The sequence below is a fragment of the Cololabis saira genome, chromosome 14, assembly GCF_033807715.1.
Source record: "Cololabis saira isolate AMF1-May2022 chromosome 14, fColSai1.1, whole genome shotgun sequence".
Lineage (NCBI taxonomy): Eukaryota > Metazoa > Chordata > Actinopteri > Beloniformes > Belonidae > Cololabis > Cololabis saira.
The window spans coordinates 16,551,857-16,574,901 of record NC_084600.1 but is presented as its reverse complement, the minus strand read 5'-3'; the positions used below and the strand labels follow the sequence as shown (position 1 = coordinate 16,574,901).

The 23,045-nt window shown below is 42.1% G+C and overlaps 2 protein-coding genes across 2 annotated transcripts; one reads left to right on the top strand and one right to left on the bottom strand.

The window, feature by feature from the left end:
• Positions 1-13,217: 13,217 nt before the first annotated feature.
• LOC133460182 (terminal nucleotidyltransferase 5C-like) lies at positions 13,218-18,185 on the bottom strand. Its single transcript, XM_061740743.1, has 3 exons — positions 18,063-18,185; positions 14,950-15,531; positions 13,218-13,833 (listed from the first exon to the last, which is right to left on the bottom strand). The coding sequence occupies exons 2-3, from the start codon at positions 15,519-15,521 to the stop codon at positions 13,218-13,220; spliced, it is 1,188 nt and encodes a 395-aa protein (XP_061596727.1). The 5' UTR covers positions 15,522-15,531; positions 18,063-18,185.
• A 572-nt stretch (positions 18,186-18,757) lies between these two features.
• Positions 18,758-22,493, top strand: LOC133459726 (charged multivesicular body protein 1b). The gene is made up of 8 exons (XM_061739950.1): positions 18,758-18,932; positions 19,995-20,092; positions 20,185-20,331; positions 20,416-20,484; positions 20,566-20,673; positions 20,765-20,808; positions 21,001-21,073; positions 21,249-22,493. Exons 1-8 carry the CDS (start codon positions 18,917-18,919, stop codon positions 21,291-21,293), a joined length of 600 nt encoding a protein of 199 aa, XP_061595934.1. The 5' UTR covers positions 18,758-18,916; the 3' UTR covers positions 21,294-22,493.
• Positions 22,494-23,045: the final 552 nt, after the last annotated feature.

The window sequence follows — 23,045 nt, the reverse complement described above, 5'->3', positions numbered from 1 at the left end:
GCTTTTGGTGGGAAAAAGCTTACGTGATTGTCCTTTACGGAAGATGTTTTGATTGTCTTTATTTTTTAATAAAAATGTGAATTTCTTACAAGTTATTTTCTGTCTAATGCTTGACTTTAGATTTAGAGGATTTCATACATCTAACCAGTATCTGCTAAAACCTGCCAAGTCAGCAGGAGCTCAAGGGACTCCTGACCAGCGGTGGGACTAAGTCATCCGCTGAAGGCAGAAATGTAAGATTCCAGAAAACAGGAAATCATAAAGCAGAATATATTATTTGCAACAGCTTTAATGCATTCAAAGCTAGTGTGAGTCAGAGGAGGCACAAGCAAGCTTTAGCGATGACGCACTTTGCTCCACCACACCTAGAAACTGCAGAGATGCTGTAGGATCATAGAAACTGATGTGTAACTTCCAGTCCTGGAAATGTGCAGCAAATATGCTCAGGGTGTTGTAGCTGCCAGTACGGGATGCTGCTGGTGCTGATCATTGTTGGGTTTTGGGAAAAGGAAGATAATTAATATTGGGAGTCTGCTCAGATAAATCAATTATTCCACTACAGGTATGTGAATGAGCTCCTAAGAGAACTTAATATAAGCAGATGTCTTAACAGAGGACATATAGTGGGTATGGAAAGTATTCAGACCTCTTTAAATGTTTCTCTCTTTATTTCATTGCGGCCATTTGCTAAAATCAGAAAAAGTTCATTTTATTTCTCATAAATGTACACTCAGCACCCCACCTTGACAGAAATCTGTCAGCTGCAGGGACAGGACGGCTGGTTGCAAATGAAGGAAAGATGAATGCAGCCAAGTACAGAGATATCCTGGCGGAAAACCTCTTCTAGGGTGTTCAGGACCTCAGACTGGACCGAAGGTTCACCTTACAGCAAGACAATGACCCTAAAGCACACAGCTAAAATAACGGCTGGGAACAGCTCTGGGACCAATCTTGACTGGCCCAGACAGAGTCCTGACCTAAACCCAACTGAGCATCTCTGGAGAGATTTGGAAATGACTGTCCACCAACATTCACCATCCAACCTGACAGAACTGGAGAGGATCTGTGAGGAAGAACGTCAGAGGATCCCTGTCAAACCTGACAGGTGAGTCCCGCCTCCTTTCAACATCAGCTGATAAATGGCCGGTCACACACACCATCTTGTGACTCTGATGAAGGCGAAAGGAATCGCTGAAACATGTCAGGTATTTAAAAAACCTGAATATTATTGTCCAGCAAAAAAGAATCAGCAAATTAAATTAATTATTGCATCATTCCCAAGAAGACACATGGCGTTACTCGCTCAAAAGGTTGCTTCTACTCAATACTGAGCAAAGGGTCTGAATACCTATGGCCGTGTGATATTTCAGTTTTTCTTTTTTAATACATTTGTAAAAATTTCTACATTTCTGTTTTTTTCTGTCAAGTTGGGTCGCTGGGTGTACATTCATGAAAAATAAAATGAACTTGGCTGCAATTAAACAAATTTAAATTTAAATACTTTAAATATACAGTGAATAATTTCCTTACCCACTGTTTACTGAATATGACATTCATTTACAAATGTTCCAAAACACAAGATTAACCAAAAACAAGTCCTGTAGACTTTGATGAGTATTAAGCTGAAAAAGTAAAAATATTCCTCTATTTACTTCTACTTTAGGCTGCTGCTCTTTAGTGTACTTTGCATGCCATCATGTTGTCATGGCACTCTGCATCTCATCATAAAACTTACCAAAAGTAGCACCAACGATGTGATGGATGATGGGTAGAAATTGAAAAACCACTCAAATGACTGGCCTCACAGCAAGAAAGTTGCGTTACATTTATTATCACAATAATAACACAACATAATGAGCAACTAGATATCAGAACAGAGATACTTTATTTCTCTACAGGCGTAACATGTCCTTGACGATACAGAACAAACCCTAAAGATAAATATAACCACTTTGAAGCTACATTAGAGACTACTGCACACGGCATCACCATCTTCAACAATCACAAATGTACGAAACACCTTCAGGACTTGACATCTATGTGCATTTACATTGTGCATCTCATGTGAATAGCTCACATGCTCTAACCTGTGCTTCAGTTGTCTTTCCTTTAAAATCTTAATTTGTGTACTATGCATAGACAGTAAACAAACACACAACAACTGCCGACTGCATTATAGACAGCCTGGATAAATGAGCAGCACAGTTTTGCATTCAACGGCAGGCGGAAAACCCAGCGAAACATCCACTTCATCCACTACAACAAACAACTGTTACTGTGTCACACACAAACACACAGTCAGGTCAGCCTGCTAACGGCTGATTAAAAGGGATTCCCAACATGCTCTCTGCTTTTACAGTAAAGATTTGAGTTAAACATTCTCCCTCTAAAACTACAAACTCCATTTCCTGAGAACTTGGGAAGTTTTCTAAAGTCCAATGAAAACGTAATCTCAGCTGATTGATGAAAACATTCATAGTGAGTTCAACATCATCATCCACTTCTCTGTGTTATTGTGCTGCAGTTGAATACAACCTCATATGGAAACTAGCTGAACCAGGATGATGTTCTACAATCACGCAGGATCAGGAAATAACTAGATTTGTTTTTGGTCTCGGTCTTGAGCTGAACTAGTCTTGGTCTTGACACTCTGTGGTCCTGGTAGTGTCTTGGTCTCGGCTTAGGCGGTCTTGACTACAAGTCTTCCTAACACAACCCTCCCACTAATCTGAAGCCGGGACCACCACGACGGCAACGCTGGTTTATGATAGATTAGTGACAGGGTAGACTTCAGTGTCCTAAGTCTCCCTCCATGATGGAGCTGTGGATCAATACAGTGAATCTTTCGGTTGTAGGGAAACAACCTTTACCCATTACGCCATCAGAGACAGAAAGGTTTGAAAAATATACACTTAAAGGGAAAGTTCGTTTTTTTACAACCTGGACCTTATTTCTGGCATTTTTTATGGTCGTATACTCACCCAGGCAAGTTTGGTGTCATTTGGAGTCCTTCGGAAGATATTAGGGGTTTTTTTGCGAGCCGCTTCTCCATATAACGGTAGCGCATGGGGGCACAGCGGGACACAGACGTCATACAGGTCAGAGGTCTTGTTTACAAACTGATTTATTTGTTACACACACAACCCCGGATGTAGACAACAGGTCCTGGAAGCAGATCTAGTGATTCATAAAATAAATGAACGAGTTTCGCGGCAATCATGTGTTATTTAGACGCTGCATCGTCTGTGTCCTGCTGTGCCCATGCGCTACCGTTATATGGAGAAGCGGCTCGCAAAAAACTCCTAATATCTTCCGAAGGACTCCAAATGACACCAAACTTGCCTGGGTGAGTATACGACCATAAAAAATGCCAGAAATAAGGTCCAGGTTGTAAAAAACCGAACTTTCCCTTTAAAGCTGTTCTAGATCTAAAATCAGCAGATTAATTAGTTAAGGTGTCAAGATATGATAAAAAGGAGCATCCAACGAAGGTTCAGGTTCTGGTCGAATAGTCATCGTTGCTTATGACCTGGAAGAGCGATGACTGGAAATGCAGAATTATAAGGTAAGAGGTAAGAGGGATCAACGATTGCTTGTGGCTACAACGTTCAATTATTTTCGTTATTTTAATTTACAATTTCATTAGAAATAGGACTTTGAACTTGTTAAATTAAGGTTTAAAGATACTTTAATTAATTAGAAAATTATAGATTACATTTTTTTGTTGTAGTTTAGAAAACTTCACAGCTTTTCAGGAGATGACGTTCATAAAAACAAGACAACTGAAGCTTCCTTCAGAACTGCGAGAGGACACGAACCCCCGTGATGTCTTTCTGACAGCAAACAGGATCGTTAACTTGCTGGTATATTCGATGATACGGGGTCATATTACAAGTTCATCATTTTAAAAAGTACGATATGCCTCATTTCCACTTGCCCTCTGTCAATTGGTATATTTCCTACCAATTGACAGAGGGCCAGTGCAACTGAGCTCGCCCCCTGGTGTTCAGCGTGAAGAAGTGCAGTTTGTTAATGGTTGGCTTGATCCTAATGCTAACAATGCTAAGATTGCTAAAACTCTCTTCTTACATTCATGGGAGAGAAACTATTCTTGTAGCAGACAATATTTGAAAGAGGTTTGTTTTTTAAAGTCTGCTAGTCATTCACACCGGAAGGCTATGTATAGGTTCTCTCTGAAATCCATTTTTCAATATATGTGAGACAACACTGGAAGTACGAGTTTCACAAACACGTTAGAGATTCCTACAGGAATGATGGACTGAAAACCAAGTTCTAAAACGGTCTGGACTGGTTGTGATGAGACTCACTTCACATCGGTGGGACTGTAGAAAAAACCTCAAGTTGGGAAGGAGGTCACAGAAAAATAATAGCATTTTATTTGTAATTAGTTTGTATGGAAGAATATTGGGGCCACTGAAGAAAAAAATGTTGATCTTATTATTAATGCTGCGTTCCATTTACCTCGGAAGTCGGAACTCGGAACTGGGTATGGCGTCACAGCCGAGTTATCAACGTTCCAGTTACAAAGTAGGAAAACAAGTTTTTAGTTCGTATATACCACATGAAAAATGTAAATTACACTATATAGTCTAGTAGGAAGGAGGGGTTCCCGAGCACCCGATGGACTCTTTTCTGAAACGTGTTTTTTTGGGATCCTTTAGGTGTTTGCTTACGATTTTTGCTTGTTGCCCGAAAAAAAATTGGTCCGAAAGTTCTTTTTTGGAACCCATTTAGAATTTTTGCCTGTTAAAATGGCAAAAACGCAGATTTCCATAACTTCTGAACCATAAATCCTAGAAAGACAAACAAACACACTTTTTCTCATAATATTGACACCAGGAATCCAATGGAAAGGTTACTGGGATGGTGGAACCACTCTTTATTAGGGAAAAATGAGCTTCAAGTAGTATTTTAGGGCAAAATTACCCAAAACCGCTTGAAAATGTTTTTTTCAATCAAGTGCATCTCCCTTTTGGAAATACCTGTTGGTGTATTGTTTACACCAAAAAAAAGGCCCAATTAGTCCCCTTCCCAACGAGGTACAACTTGTAAGAAATCTGCATTTGTGGAATGAGTAATGAAGCAAAATGCGGGGGATGCAACCCATTTAGAATTCTTAGAATTTAAACACGACCAACATTCCATTTTCACAACTCCTAAACCTGACATCTTACTAAGACAAACAAACACTTATTTTCACTTTATTTTACATTAGGGATCCAATGGAATGGTCACTGAGATGATAGGACCAGTATTTATTACAGAAAAAAACACAAATTTAATAAGTATTTTAGGACAAAATCATTCTCACTCTTCTACTCTCCACCCATCACTGTCCATGTCCATCTCCTCCACTTCACCATCATCTAAAATGATGCCACCCACCAACAGATCCACTAGTGACTCAGATAAAACTGGTCCATAGCACCATATTGGCTCTAAAATGCCGTGGCCATCCTTCTCCCACCCCTGGTGTTCATCGTGTGGTTTAGGCCTCCAAAATATTGGCTCTGCTGCCCGTTTGTAACAGGCAACTCTGTGGTTCACCCTTTCTATATGTGGAATAAGGGCATTTTTGCAGGGAGGCAGGCGAGCAAAGTCCACTTTAGACTTTTGATTGATGGTCTCGTCAGGGTTAGGGTTATTTTGGGTTAGGGTTATTTTGCTTTTCGAGCTCAAGGATATACAGGTGGCGCAGGTAGCGAAGTTGTAGGACTTTGTTTTGTTCTATGACCTGCTCTTTAATGTGGTCCCTCACCACGTTGTATGCTTTAAGGTGCGCAGAGATTGTCAGTTTCTGACCTGAGGCTTCCTTTGTCAGCTTCTTAGAATGATTCAAGTACTCTACTTGTAAGGCTTTCCAGCAGGTGACATGATAGCGAGCCCCTTTCGCATACAGGTCTTCATTTTTCACTTTGCGGAGCAGACTGCTTTTCCCTAAAGCTTCAGCCATAGGTTCAATGCGCTTCCATGCGGCACCATTGTTTTTCCAAGTAAATGGGACAGTCCTTTGGATTTTTCCATTGAATTTCTTTTCATCTGTGTCACAATATATACATTCTACTGGAAATGCAGAGCCTGTGGCTGGGTGTGACTTCCGGGGAGAGTACTTGTTGTCTGTTACTTCAAGCTGATGTGAATTGTTTTTTAGTCGATCAAGCTTTGATGTGAAATTTAAGTAACAGTTCCTGTGATAACCAGTACTGTCCAGGTTGACACCATCTAGGGTTTCTGGCAATAGATCACAAATTGCCTTCATCCGAAAAGGTGAGTCGATTGGCTCAGCTTGTCTCTTGTCTCGTATTTGAAGAAGGTGATGCAACTTTTCTTTGGGGTCATTTTTGGAGGCACTGAAGCAAATGAAGTTCCCAGGCGATGAACTTGGGGTGTGCAATACACAGGTATATGATTGGATTTTTAGTGGGGGTTCAGACACATCAGAAGTCTGATCATGCAGTCTCTTTGCACTTCTCATGTTTTATTAATCCATCACTGGGCACAGAAAAAAAGAATATAAAAAAATACAATTAGTGCCACTGGACTAAATTATTTAAAAAAAGGCCTGGATAATCGAACTTACTGTATGTCACATTTCTTTTAGCGTACCCTACTGTTAGTTAAAACCTACAAAATACAAGCAAAACAGTAAGAGTTAAAAGCTAACCTCAATGAAAAAAGCTAGCTAACATGCTAATTGGTTAGCTTGTCCAGCTAACCAAATAGAAATGAAGCTATTTTGAAGAATGTATTACCTCTGGCTCTAATATAAGAAAAACAACCATGTATAATGTTATATTAGCAAAAATGATAAGATATAACCTTATATCCATCCATCCATCCATTGTCCACCGCATTATCCGAGTCCGGGTCGCGGGGGCAGCAGTCGGAGCAGGGATCCCCAGACTTCCCTCTCCCCAGACACTTCCTCCAGCTCTTCCGGGGGGACTCCAAGGCGTTCCCAGGCCAGCCGAGCGACGTAGTCACTCCAGCGTGTCCTGGGTCTTCCTCGGGGCCTCCTCCCGGTGGGACATGCCCGGAACACCTCACGAGGGAGGCGTCCAGGGGGCATCCTATACAGGTGCCCGAGCCACCTCAGCTGGCTCCTCTCGATGTGGAGGAGCAGCGGCTCTACTCCGAGCTCCTCCCGGGTGACAGAGCTCCTCACCCTATCTCTAAGGGAGCGCCCCGCCACCCTGCGGAGGAAACTCATTTCGGCCGCTTGTATCCGGGATCCCGTTCTTTCGGTCATGACCCAGAGTTCATGACCATAGGTGAGGGTGGGAACGTAGATCGACCGGTAAACCGAGAGCTTTGCCTTTCGGCTCAGCTCCCTCTTCACCACGACGGACCGATACAATGACCGCATTACTGCAGCCGCCGCACCGATCCGCCTGTCGATCTCGCGCTCCGTTCTCCCCTCACTCGTGAACAAGACCCCAAGATACTTAAACTCCTCCCCCTGAGGCAGAAACTCTCCCCCGACCTGGAGGGTGCAAGCCACCTTTTTCCGGTCGAGAACCATGGCCTCAGACTTAGAGGTGCTGATTCTCATCCCAGCTGCTTCACACTCGGCTGCAAACCGCCCCAGTGCATGCTGAAGGTCCTGGCTCGAGGGAGCCAATAAGACAACATCATCTGCAAAAAGCAGAGATGAAATCAAGTGGCTCCCGAACCGTACCCCCTCCGGCCCCTGGCTGCGCCTAGAAATTCTGTCCATAAAAATAATGAACAGAACCGGTGACAAAGGGCAGCCCTGCCGGAGTCCAACACGCACCGGGAACAGGTCTGACTTACTGCCGACAATGCGAACCAAGCTCCTGCTCCGGTCATACAGGGACCGTACAGCCCTCAGCAGAGGGCCTCCGACCCCATACTCTCGGAGCACCCCCCACAGGATGCCACGTGGGACACGGTTGAAAGCCTTCTCCAAGTCCACAAAACACATGTGGACTGGTTGGGCAAGCTCCCATGCGCCCTCGAGCACCCTGCGGAGGGTATAGAGCTGGTCCAGTGTTCCACGGCCAGGGCAAAAACCGCATTGTTCCTCTTGAATCCGAGGTTCGACTATCGGCCGAATTCTCCTCTCCAGCACCCTGGAATAGACTTTCCCCGGGAGGCTGAGGAGTGTGATTCCCCGGTAGTTGGAACACACCTTCCGGTCCCCCTTTTTGAAGAGAGGGACCACCACCCCGGTCTGCAAGTCCAGAGGCACTGTCCCCGACTGCCACGCGATGCTGCAGAGGCGTGTCAGCCACGACAGCCCCGCAACATCCAGAGACTTGAGGTACTCAGGGCGGATCTCATCCACCCCCGGTGCCTTGCCACCGAGGAGCTTCCGAACTACCTCAGTGACTTCAGCTTGGGTGATGAATGAGCACGCCTCCGAGCCCCAACCCTCTGCTTCCTCAGTGGAAGGCATGTCAGTCGGGTTAAGGAGATCCTCGAAGTATTCCTTCCACCGCCCGACGATGTCCCCAGTCGAGGTCAACAGCTCCCCTCCTCCACTGTAAACAGTGTTGGCGGAGCACTGCTTCCCCCTCCTGAGGCGCCGGATGGTTTGCCAGAATTTCCTCGAGGCCGACCGGTAGTCCTCCTCCATGGCCTCCCCGAACTTTTCCCAGACCCGAGTTTTTGCTTCCGCGACCGCCCGGGCTGCAGTCCGCTTGGCCTGCCGGTACCCGTCAGCTGCCTCGGGAGTCCGCCGAGCTAGCCAGGCTCGGTAGGACTCCTTCCCTTACTTCCGGTGTCCACCACCGGGTCCGGGGATTTCCGCCGCGACAGGCGCCGGAGACCTTACGGCCGCAGCTCCGGACGGCCGCGTCAACAATGGAAGTGGAGAACATGGTCCATTCGGACTCAATGTCTCCGGCCTCCCTCGGAATCTGGTCAAAGCTCTCCCGGAGGTGGGAGTTGAAGACCTCCCTGACAGGGGAATCCGCCAGACGTTCCCAGCAGACCCTCACGATACGCTTGGGTCTTCCAGGTCTGACCAGCTTCCTCCCCTGCCAGCGCATCCAACTCACCACCAGGTGGTGATCAGTTGACAGCTCAGCCCCTCTCTTCACCCGAGTGTCCAAGACATACGGCCGAAGGTCAGATGAAACGACAACAAAGTCGATCATTGACCTCCGGCCTAGGGTGTCCTGGTGCCACGTGCACTGATGGACACCCTTATGCTCGAACATGGTGTTCGTTATGGACAGACTGTGGCTAGCACAGAAGTCCAATAACAGAACACCGCTCGGGTTCAGATCGGGGAGGCCGTTCCTCCCAATCACACCTCTCCAGGTAACACTGTCGCTGCCCACGTGAGCGTTGAAGTCCCCCAACAGAACGATGGAGTCCCCAGTTGGGGCACTTTCCAGCACCCCTCCCAGGGCCTCCAGGAATAACCTTATATTAGAAATGATAAAACATTCAGAAAATACCTTCACTCCTTGTTCAAGTTTGCTTGTGTTTGACAGTTGACAGTTGATGCTACAGTTGGTTTGAGATTTCAAATTCTGAACATTCTAAACACTTAACAGTGGGAAGACACACCCCTTTTACTGAACATTCGAAGCATTCTAAATGGGTTGCATCCCCCGCATTTTGCTTCATTACTCATTCCACAAATGGAGATTTCTTACAAGTTGTACCTCGTTGGAAAGGGGACTTATTGGGCCTTTTTTTGGTGTAAACAATACACCAACAGGTATTTCCAAAAGGGAGATGCACTTGATTGAAAAAAACATTTTCAAGCGTTTTTGGGTAATTTTGCCCTAAAATACTACTTGAAGCTCATTTTTCCCTAATAAAGAGTGGTTCTACCATCCCAGTAACCTTTCCATTGGATTCCTGGTGTCAATATTATGAGAAAAAGTGTGTTTGTTTGTCTTTCTAGGATTTATGGTTCAGAAGTTATGGAAATCTGCGTTTTTGCCATTTTAACAGGCAAAAATTCTAAATGGGTTCCAAAAAAGAAATTTCGGACCAATTTTTTTTCGGGCAACAAGCAAAAATCGTAAGCAAACACCTAAAGGATCCCAAAAAATCACGTTTCAGAAAAGAGTCCATCGGGTGCTCGGGAACCCCTCCTTCCTACTAGACTAATAGCAGCATATATATGCCGAACAATACTTGTATACGACTGATTTAGTGTGACCAAAACTAGAATGAAGTGCTATGAATTTTTACAGAGCTCTCTTCTACTGTTTACAACCGGGGCAGCCATCTTGGAATGTGAACTCGGGGGTGGTGAAGACTCTCCCACTTTCCCAGTGGGAAATCCCACTTCGAGGGGCGTTCCAGTTGAAAATTCCGACTCGGAACTGGGAAATCCCCACTTCCGAGGACAAATGGAACGCGGCATAAAGCCTGGCCATATTGCACCCGGTGAGCTGCTCTTTATGGCTGACTTCAGACGGCACCATATCTCTGCATTATTATTACACAAACACAGAATTGTATTAGTTGACTGCTAAGCCACGAACTGGTGCCGTGGTCCAGTCCAGACCTAAGATATGTTAGTAATGTTGTTAGGATTTTATGAAATTCTTTAAGGGTTTGAAGGGTTTTTCTATAAGATTATACTCCTGATTTTTATGACTAGACTGTTAAGACTGTTTGTAGCTGTTTTCTCTTCTTTAGGTGAAGACAACGAAGAGAAACAGATGTTTGAAAACTGATGGGTCCCATCCTGTTTTTTCTTAAAGTTTTAGTTTTCTTAGATCTTTGCTGGGTTGACACCTCAAGTAGGAAGCAATCATCAGAGATATGAGGCTGAAGGTGTGACATGTTTGGGTGTCTTTCCCCGCGGCAGACACAGACGGGGTTCACGTACTAAACACCTCCTTTTTCAGTATAAATACGACTGGATTGATGACCACCGTGTGCATTTCTCTCCTACCTCTGTGGTTTGAGAAAAATATACCTGGGGAAATATTGTGCTTGATATAATAAAGCTTGTATTAACATTTGATTCTGTTCACTGGTTTTTCTTCTGGTGCACCAGACAAACGAACACGCTGATCTTTGGGTAACTTTCTCTCATATAGAGTAACTGGGAACAAAGAGCCAACGTGAACAAACAGCAACCTAAAGGGAGCTGCCTGTTATTTACACACAAAACCAAACAAAACCCAGAATGGATTTGTTATGCTGTTTTTCTCTTCACAATGTAGTGAGTGTAAGAACCTTTTCAGAAACTACCGCTTAACATCACAAACACATGTTTTTGAGTTGAGTTTTATGACTTATTATTGTTAATTTTAACTATGTACTGGTTCTGTGGCACTCTGAGATTCTTGGATGAAGAGTGCCTTACAAATAGATTATTATTATTATTATTGTTATTGTTATTATTGTTATTGTTATTATTATTATTATTATTATTATTAAATTGCAGGAATGTTGTCTTTATCGACCCTCTGAAACACAAGCTTAGCAACAACTTTGTTAGCCTGTATCACATATCTCATGTTGACGACAGTCACTTCCCAGATAGAAGAAGCGCTTGTTGATAAGTTCCTGTTGCCTTCTGATGCCTCATATAGCCTCGTCCTGATGCCCCATATCCAGTACTCGAGTTGTAAAAAAAAATCAGTGGGGGTGGTGGATTTTATCATATGGGGACAGATAATTTGTGCTGATTACAAATAATATAATATATTACAAATAATAGCACTGACCAAAACACCTGCAGAAATACTGCAGGAATGACATAGCAGCAGTTAAATGCAGCCTTCTGTAAGCTTTAAATATCCACTGGGCTTACATCAAATACATCAAAACACAACAATAAAAAACAGTTTTCTGAACTTATCAATATGACTCTGTCCTTCACAGGATAAGTAAAATGGATCACTGCAAAAACTCACAATCTTAACAAGAATATTTGTCTTATTTCTAGTTAAAATGTCTCATTTTAGTAAAAAAAATCTCATTACACTTAAAACAAAACTCATCACTGGAAAAAACAACAATTTTCACCTGTTTCAAGTAGATTTTCACTTGAAATAAGTAGAAAAATGTGCCAATGGAACGATTTTTTTGCTTGTAATGAGAAGATAAATCTTGTCCCACTGGCAGATTTTCCTACTTATTTCAAGTGAAAATGTATTTGAAACAGGTGAAATTTGTCAAATAAGTTATTTTTCTGGTGTTATTTTTCTGGTGATGACTCTAAATGTTGAAATAGCAGTAAAACCACATTCATTGATGAAATGACATAAGGGATGGAAAGGGGGGATGGCAGTTTTACAGGGGGATGATTTGGACCGTTTTTATTTCAGGGGGGATCTCATCCCCCCTCAACTCGAGTACTGCCCATATCTCTCAGGTTGGTATTCCTACTGTGACATCTGAACCCAGCCTCAGAGTAGTTATTTCCTGATAAACTTTAACTTTGACTGTTGACTGTATTCTGAGTAATGCTTCAGATACAGTGGCGGAACGGCTGTACAATACTGGTTACTGAGTTTTTATCAACATAAAACTGCATGAAAAGGAGACTTGCTGTTTTTTCATGACCTTGAAAGCACCAAACTATATGCTTTTTCTTAAATGCTGTCCTCACCAGCCCGATATATATTTTTCTACAGTCCCTGCACTCAACCTTGAAATCCTCTGAAACGATTTCTACATTGACGGATAAGTAGCTCACCACATCATGGAAGTACCACAGGAGAATATGTCTAATCAATTCACACACATGTACAACCACATGTCTAATTTTACTCCACAGAGACAAATGATTCATAAAACAGCGACAGGGTTTCAACCCCGCAGGATTCATTGTGACTCAAACTAAAAATGTTATAACCCACAGGTATTAGACAGATTACATTTTAAATGTTTGAGAAATGAATCGACTATCCATTGACATTACAAGGTTCCCCTCGAAGCAGGAAGGTGATCAGTGGGGACCCTTCTGAAGTCCCTCAATTCAATCAAATCCTCTCGACAGGTTCTCTGAAAAGTGGGTTTCTCGTTTTTTCTTTCCTTTTCAGGTGTAAATTTGGAAAGGGTTCATGCTTCGACGCCACCAGACCCCTTTCAGTGCCGACCACCCCTTTCCCGTTATAAGCTGGAGGGATTTTAAAAAGATTAAACAACACTGCGTTGCCTGTTGTTGAATAAACTTCCACATGCGCCTCTGCCTGAGAGCGCCATGCTGAATGCAGCCTGCATACCTACATGTGGGCACGGCGCCACAGCTACACCAGGCCGGTCTGCATGTGGACATGCAGAGGGTAGGGGTGGTACACGAGCGGAGGCTGCGGCTGAGTGATGTAGTAGCTGTTATAGATGGGCTCTGCCATGTACGGGGCCGGCTGGTAAAAGCAGGTGACGTTGGCCGTGTTGGGAATGGCATTCTGTTCGCCCAATACCCTCAACGCCAGGACCGTGATCATGTTGAGTGTCTGTCTCCTCTCGTGTCCCATCAGACACACCGTGCTCTCGTCGATCACGCGCCTCAGGGTCATCAGGTAGTCGTACTTGCTCGTCTCCTCGTTGCCGATGAAATGACACTGCAGGTACGCCTCGATCTTCCGCTGCTGCTCGCCCACGTCGGGGAAGTCGATGAAGAAGCGGGAGCACATGTAGCGCTCCAACGACTTGATCTCTATCTCGCTGGCGGGACGGAAATTCCTCACCAGCAGATCGCTGTATTTCAGCAGGCCGCCTCCTCGGATCTCCTCTGGGTTGTGGGTGGCGATGAGGTGGTGGCGGAGATGATCCATGGCCTGCTCAAAGTCTCCGTACATGCATTCGGCTTCGACAGTAATGATGGCCTCCCCCGCCACCCCGACCCACGAGCTCGACCCATAGCTGTCTGAGGTGGCGACTGCCAGCTCCAGTCCAGGATCACCTCCCTGAGGTTGGGGGACTATGTTTGTTGGGCATGTGAGGCTTCGTGCTTCCAGATCAGGAGGCTTCTTTGAGTGTTTTGGCTTAACGGTTTGTTCTGGAGTGTCAGAGGAACCTCCAGGTTCCTGAGGTGTACTAGCCAGAGTATACGTGGGAACCCCAGGGATATCCGTACCCTGAAAGGTCTCCGCTTCGGAGGATGGTATGTTAGAGCCAGGCAGAGGAGGTTTTGGCTGAAGAGGTTTTGGTATCTCTATAGGTGGAAACAGTTGGGTCGTGAGGTCCGACAGATCATTCAGGAGAGTCCATTTCTCAGGCTTGGTGATCATCTTCCGGGACATTTTTCTCTGTAATTTAGGCAATGGGCAGAAGTCCGGTACAATGTCTTGTGATGTGCTGCAGGTTTTTTTAGCGGGAGGAGGAAATGAGAACTCAAGGTGTGAATCTGGTAAGTTTGGGGTATTTTCAGTCCTGCAGAGTACCGCGTCCACGTCAAACTGCGTCCGCTCCTCGCGTTGGGTCAACGCTTGTGAAGATGACTTTTCAGCACCGGATACGGACCCAGGCTTGGAAACCTGCGGCTGGCATTGCTCTTCTTTGCTCTGCAGTTTCAAACATGAATGTGCCACTAATGGATCCGTGGGATGTGTAAATGAAGTTTTGGGGGCTGATACAAAGGAATAATCACGACAAAACTGTTTCTTCTTTTCTGCACTTTCTTCAAAAAGCTCCTCTGAGATGTCTCCCACTGAATGAACATCCTCGGTGCCAACCACTTCCCCCTTCTCTTCCTGTGAGGTAACTCCCTCACGTTCTAACATCTGCTGCGCCTCAAGCTTGTCCTCTGTGTGCTCAGCCTCTTCGTGTAAAAGCTCTTTTCTAAGCGCAGAACCGACTTCATCCTGTAAGGGAGTTTCAGCACTTGTTGCCATGGCTGAATCTTTCTCAGCATCCTCTTCAGCATCATTGCGGCTGCTTGATTGCTCTTGCTCTTTGCTGACAGCCTTGTTGTCGTCTCTTTTCGACAAATTCCCAGCATTCGGTGCCAGTTTTCCTTCTTTTTTCCTTTCAGTCAACCAGTAGGACTCCAGCATGCGATCTAATATTATCTGAAAAGAGTCCACGCTGAACTCAAACTGTCTTCGAAGGGAGCTAACGAATCGGAGTCCCACTGTTTTAGCCTTGTTGTTAGAAAGTGAGATGAGGCTCCATCTGTCGTGCTCGTTGAAAACTTTCACCATCTTCTGCACGTATGCTTCCTTCATAGTAAGAGAAGTGATCTTTCGTCTGTTAACCCCACAGGGGAGGAGGTCTCGTAGGCTGCTGAGCACCACCTCCTTTATCACCTGGAAGTCCTCTTGCCTAGGCAGCTCTACTCCGAATATGATGTCTAAGTCTCTGTAGCCCAGGCCGTTATCCCTCACCAGGACATGACTGGCAGTTGCCCCGTTAAGGCGTATATCTTTGACCTGGATGTCTCTTTCAACCAGTCGATCCTTCACCACACGAATGATGTCTTTTGCTCTCACCTGTAGCGTAGGAAAGTTCCCTCGCCCGTGGATCGGGATAACCTCGGTCAAGACTTTGTCTAGAGCCTGGACTTGCTCAAGGGTCAGGTTGTGGAACTTCCTCTCCGTTTGAGGCTCCATACTCCCAAACCTGTGAAAAGGAGATCTGACATTTGTATCACATTATGGCTAATGTCTCATTCAACTGGATGAAAGGATGATAGAAAACAGATTAGAGAACATGTTGCAAAGTATCTATGAACTGCTACACTGGAAAAGCTTTGTTAATATATTTTTAAATCTGTATCACCAGGATGCTTTGCTCTATTGGTATTACTATCATAAAGATTGTATTTGTTTTCATTAAACCTTAAGTCTTGTAGACTTAGGAATCTCTTTTCAGTTCCTCTAAAAAGTATCAAACAAATGCAAATAAATATGAATTGGATCATAATTCCCATTGGTTTATCATATACTTGTTAAATATGAAATTTAGCAACCAAAGATGAAGTACAATGGGCAGCAGAGAGCCTGGTGACGACCTTTTCCAGTGAGCAGCCACTAGATGGCGAAGGAATTGTAACATATACTGTACATTTACAAAGTCAACTTAAATAGACTTAAATACAATATTCACATTTTGAACTCTTCTGCTTATTTATGCAATGCCATTTAACAAATCTGTGCATTTAGCACTGCATAAAATGCTTCTTTATTTTTTTCCCATGTTGTGATTGAATCAATTACAAAACAACTGAAACATGGGTGTCAATTAATTTTACTACTGTGACTCAAAAGCTGCAGGTTTGCAAAAAATGACTGGCTGAGGTGTAGGATAATGACTGTCTAAACTACATTTCAAAGTCATATTTATATTTAATTTTCGTTATTCAACCAGAGAACATATTGTGGAATAGTCAGATTTTGCTTATAGCAAAAACAAGATATACAACCATATATTTTCAGGTCCAAAATATTAATCATTGTGATGAATTCAGTATATTCAGTGCATTGAGTTTTAAAAGGAACCAACTGTGAAGATGAATTTGTTGTACTGTCACGTGTACATTGTCTAGTTACATGTGACTCACTAACGTCAGTCACCTGGAGAGAACTAAATATTGCAGTTTGGCAGATAGATCTGTTAGAGACAAATTGAACTTGTCCTTTTATATTTAACCAGCATTAATGCACTGTATGGATGAAGAGGGCTGAATTCTGAGATTATTCCATAAACAATACACTATTAACTTTTAATAAACAACTATTTTGCCTTTACTGATCTCCTATTTTCACAACATTATGTTAACAAGAGTTTAGAAAACACATTTTTAAAATAAACTTGAAAAAATCTTACAAGTAAGCAAGAGAAAGAGGGTATAAATGAGGAAAAAACATGTACGCCATCATTTGTGTACACTGACTCACTCAGTAGAGGCCATGTCTGCTTGCTGTCCTCTCAACAAAAACACCAGAGAACACAGCACAGCTATATGAACATTTACAAAATAGAAATGCAGAAATGTTTCTTATAATAATATATTATAAAGCAATTATGATATAATACCAGTTTTATGACCGTTTTTTTTCTTCGTACTGCTCAGTGAGGGAGTAAAAACAAAAGCATTTCTATAAAATGTGGTCAGAATCATGCTGATGTTTATGAAATGTAGTTGCATAGGTGCAACACCTCATTTGATAATTTTTTTAAGTTACAATTGAATGACGATGAGCATAATCTTAGAGAATTTTTTATAACAGTTATCTTCTTTCATTTTGCATTTCAGATACAAAATAACAGATGAATAGTTGCATGTGAACGATGTAAATAAAATATTAGTCAAACTTAATTGAAATAGTATAAAATGTGCATATTTTAAGTGTTTTTTTTAGTTTTTTCTTGCAAACTGCTAATGTCTTTCAATCTGGCAAGGTCATATGAGGTCTGCACACACTGCTTGAACATGTTTTGGGTGTTGAAGGTATGAGCTGTTTCTGTATCTTGAGGGTCAGTGTTTGGTGGTCATCAGATCAAATGCAGTTACTGGGGGAGCATGGCCCACAGCAGCCTCTAGTGAATCTCGGGGGTTACATCAGCTCGGTCCTGCAGCAGGACTGCTCCTCTGCCACTTGGCTTCTTCATAGATAAGACTATATGAGTCATACAGCTGCTGAACAAAAGCATCACTCGCTGGCTTCTCTGGATTGTTTCCATGAGCGCAAAAACAACACAAAATGCACCAGCTGACGTGGCACTGGGACCCTGAGAGTCACAAAATGTGCACCCACTAAATCTGCTTTGTGCATTGAGGCATCACAGAATATGTTATTCAGCATATTGGCTTCTGATCTGGAAACATATATACAGCTGATTTACTCAAAAACATTTTGCAGAGGCCACTTTAAAAAAAATATTTTATGTCTTTTATGCCTCATTACATCAGTTAAATGAGATTGTATGAACTCAAAATGTTGAGTACGTTTTAGCTCAAATTGTGACCCGAATCTGTATTTTTTTTCTAAGCCATATTAGTCATTTGCAAACATCCAGCTCAAGTTGACAGGCAGGCAATAATAGTCTTTAAATTAATAATAACCTCAAGAGAACAACAAACATCATGACACATGGTAGAGATGCACGATTTTGTTTTTTGAGGAAAAAAACACACACAAAAAACTCACCTTAACAGTGGTCAAATTACAGTGAAAGTAAAGCCAAAGGAGGGTCAAAAATTGGGAAAAAAAATTGTACTATATCCAACAGGTTTATGCGACCCTGTTGAAAAGCAGCAGCTCTGTTTCCATGGCAATCACCCGTCACGAAATGTACGGTAAATCACGACGCCCCGGGGCTCTCTCCAATTAACAGGTGACAAGTTTCAGACCAAACCCCAAATCAAAGGGATGCCCAGTGAGAAGCAGTCTGAAGTGTTTGGTAAAGTTTGCCTCTTGCTGGTGGAGTGCACCTACATGTCAGGCTGCAGCGCCGGCGTGCCACCGCACTGCCGAGCTGTTGCGGGCTGAAGCCGGAATTATGGTTCCGCGTTAAATCGACGCAGAGCCTACGCCGTATGGTACGGCGTAGGCTCTGCGTCGGTGTAACGCGGAACCATAAATCAGCCTTGAGCATCACATCAGCCGGAGTGAGTCATCCTCTCTACCCACCGTAAATCTAATCACCAATCCACCCATTCCAGCCCTACGTCCACTTTTACACCACTTCCAATACTCAATAAAATATTCCCATCGGTAAAAATTACAAATGTTTTTTAATATTGTTGTTTTTTTTCCACATTTCATTCATATTTGAAAAGGAGGCGGGGTCAACTCGCGTGTGACGTGTGAATGGAATACCGACACCACGTGACAGTGACGTAGGGGATATTTTGGTAAGACACCAGGAAGTGCGGAAGAGACCGAAAAACCTCAAGGGCTGAACTTTCATTAGACTTTTATTTACTTCAGTGACTTTTTAGGGGACGATCTTTAAGAATTTAATCGTGTAATCGATTGGCTTCTCGGAGACCCCCCTCAAGATGCCAAGTATGGAAAGTATCCTTTTAAAAAATGGGTTAAAAATAAGCGTGGAGCTAAACGAGCGAGCATAAGATGGTAGCTTGTTTATGACGAAACATCGACATTTATGTTTGATAAGAGGCTCAAATTCAGCTAAATGTGTTAGTTATGAACCAGAGGTTCATCTAAGATCGGAAAAAAAGAATAAAAACATTTAAACGTTGGTTCAGTTGTCAGTAAACACGATAAAGCTCGTTGAGGGCCCTGACAGCTGTAAACAATAACATTTGTGCAATCTGTGTCTGATTTAAGATCATGTTCAGTCTAGCAGTCCATGCTATTTAGACACTAATGGTTTTTTTTCAGGAACAGCATAATTATTGGAAAAAATAATAGAAAACTCCTAAAATATTAGTTGTGACTGATCAGTGAGTGTTGATTTAAAGTAGCAACATCATTTACAGATTATTATTTAACTGCAAATTATATTTAACCTGATACTTCAAACTCAAGGCAATGCTGAGATTTAAAATTGAGAATAAAACAAAAAACCTAAACACTACCATAACTTTCTCAGATCCTTGTTAAAATCTTGTTGGATTAAAGAAAACATAAACATGTTTGTTTTTTTTCACCTGAAAATCAGCTTGTCAGTGCTCCCTTGTGGGCATACTTTGCAGTGGTGGCTGTTTTTAAATAACCACCAATCTGTTTTGCTTATTCTGTCAATCACCAGGAAACTTACTGTAATGAAGATGCGTATGTTAACCCTGTAAAGGTATATTTTGTGCAAAACTATGGATTGTTGTTCTAGTCAGTGACTTTATAGACTATTACATCCTCAGTTCTTAAAATACATCTACTGATGCAACCTGAACACATTATCAGTAATGTATCCTGGGTCAGAGAAAATTCTCTATTTTGTTTTAATAAATGCCACATCTCCCAAAAGGGCTCAGAAATGAGGGATAACAGTGCAAGACAAGAGTGTTGTCGCCTTATTATTCCTCTTCCCTGATTAGCAAATCAGTTATCAAAAAAGTGAAAATGTATCTTACTACCTGTTACGAGTTGTTCTCCTTTAGCTTTGTATTTCAGAACATCTTTTCAACTTAAAGTTTGCCGCCAAAGAGCTTCAAAGAAATTCAAAAAAATGTGACAAAGAGGAAAAAATAGAGAAAACTAAAGTCAAGAAGGTAAGTTCTTCTTCTGAAGCCACTCGTCACGAACTAAAGCTCGGCTACTGAAGAGTCTCCTGAACCCTTTTATCATCTTTTTTTATTTTTAGGCCATCCAGAAAGGTAACACGGAAGTTGCGAGGATCCATGCAGAGAACGCCATCAGACAGAAGAACCAGTCTGTGAACTTCCTGAGAATGAGCGCTCGAGTGGATGCGGTGGCAGCGAGGGTTCAGACGGCAGTCACCATGAACCAGGTGTGCAGCACACTGCTCTGCTTTGTAGTTCAGACTTGCATGAGACTAGTTCAAGTTTCCCTGATATGCGGTTTTCCCTCACAGGTTACAAAATCTATGGCCGGAGTAGTGAAAGGCATGGATGCCACTCTGAAGGGTATGAATCTTGAAAAGGTAGAGTAACTTAAATCCTGAAATAATTTAACCTCCTCAACTTGGGTGAAAAATAATTTGACATCTTGTTTTTTTTTCCAGATCTCAGGTCTCATGGACAAATTTGAGCATCAGTTTGAGACTTTGGATGTTCAGACGGCCCAAATGGAGGATACAATGAGCAGCACAACGACTCTGACAACACCACAAGTACGTTTCACTGCATGTTTCTTTATTGCTCTTTTGACAGTTGCTTTTTTTTCCCTTTTAGATTGAACCTAACATCTATTATGTTTTTTAGAATCAAGTGGAGTCGCTGCTACATGAAATGGCTGATGAAGCAGGGTAATCTTTCCTATTTTTGTACAATTATCCTTTGTTGGGAAAGTAAAATCAAACAGAACATTTTATATTCATATAGTGGAGTTGTACAGATATGAACCAAGGGATACGTGGTGGTCAGTTTCATACGTGGTGATGCTCTGGACAGTTTTATTAAAGCAATGATGGATTTTAAATCTTGTGCTTTCTTCTTAGTTTGGACTTAAACATGGAGCTCCCACAAGGACAGACGGGATCAGTGGGTACAAGCGTGGCCTCTGCAGAACAGGTACTCACCTTTGTTGCTTTCACACAGACCTTAATTGCGTGTAAAAACGTAAATAAGAACTTTCATGAATTAAATAAAATGAAACAAGAATTGCAATAATGATCTAGAACATTTAAGAATGAATAACCCTAACGCTGCCCTCACCCTAATCAATGTCTCTCTGTCCGGGTTAAAGGACGAACTGTCTCAAAGGCTTGCCAAACTCAGAGATCAGATGTAAGGACCGACGTCGGAGGACTGGCACCTGAATGCAGAGTTCTACAACGCCTGTACACTACCTGAATATAACTCCCTTTCATGTACATCGCATCTTTTCTGTTTCTTCCCTCCTTTTCACATATTATGTCTCTGTTGAAGAGCAACTGTATAGCTTATTTTTTCCCACAGAGCTTATTGTTTCTTTTTTTTTTACAATAACATCCCTGCAATTAGAAATCTTAATTGGAAACATGTTTATAAAGTAACTGGAATATGCATAAGAACTGTGTATCTGCAAGCTGAAATTATATAATTCATCAACAATGTTGGCTATTTACACTTAAAACATTGTAAAGTAAAGATGGATGGCAGTTATTACCTTTTATTTATAGGATGACGTGGATGAAAGGCTCCTCTCTGTTTTTTTTCTCATGTAGCTCTGTGTGACGGCAGGCGACATGTATGCATTATTCTGTTGTTGGATGGTTGGTGATCTCTGCCTTTCATGGTGAACGCACTTCTTCTGTTGATTTACTGTATTTAATTTTTGATCATTGTCTGAGACGTGCATGGGCAGTTTGTCTGTCTGGTCTGATCATTCGGGGATGGTGTTACAGTTTGGAGATTTAACAGTAAACAATAAAGTTTTATAATAGTTATCTAAAACAAGTCATTTGCTTTAAAGCCCATTTTTAAACTGAACTGAATGGTTTTGTTAAGAGAGTAAAACTTCATTAAACTTTATCTTATATTCAGCTGTATTAGTTGCAGCAAAGCTATTTTTTTAAGGAGACTAGAAACATTTGGTTGATGACACATCTATTTAAGTGGTAAGTTTTACCTGTTCTCTAAGTTCATGCATTTGTAAAAGCTCTACTGTAGAGCAGAGTTAGTTTAGATCTTTTTAAGAGTTTTTATACTTAATTCAGTAAAGGGGAATATTTTTTCAATTTTTGTTTTTGTTAACTATTATAACTGTATACTATACAGTGTAGTATAGATCAGTGGTTCCCAAAGGACCTTTTTTTCATTATTATGTTCAGTGTAATGCTTTTTTAAATTTTTTTTATTTTTAACTGTGTAACAATATTCAACATATGAACCCGTCTGTGGAAATGCCAAATGTTCACTTTCCTCTAGTGGCCACTGACGGTCAATGCAACCCTACCGCTTTTTCACCTAAACCCTTTAGGCCGCCAATAAAATACTTGAAATGTTAAAATGTCAACTAGAGAATTATTGTGGAATACTAAAGGACCTCTATTAACTTTGTCACTTTTTTTTAATAATAATCATACTGAAGTTACCAAATATGGTCACTCCCCCTGTAAAGGGTTAATAAGAGAATTAATTGAAAAGGGATCAGTGTGAATATGTAAAGTATCATTAGATTATATTGTAATTATCACCAACAAGTAACTGGTTTGTTAACTGGTTTAGGTCAGAATTAGGGATGCACTGATATTACTTTTTCTGTCCGTGTTCTGATACTGATACCAGGACTTTGCTTCTCAGCCAGCGGGTGGAGAGCAGGGCTGCTTGGTTGACACGCCATTCATATCCACGCCGCTAAAGGCTGCCACTACACTGACTCTGAAATGACTGCCTGTTTGACTTTATTTACTCTTTTGGTGAGTGCTTTTTTTTTTTTTAATTGGCACGGAAGAAATATATCCTCCAACTTAATATAGCTCTACTAGTGTCAGAATTAAGCACATTTAAAAGATGTGTCATTTATAGAGATATAGCCCAGTTACATTTTGATATTAAATTT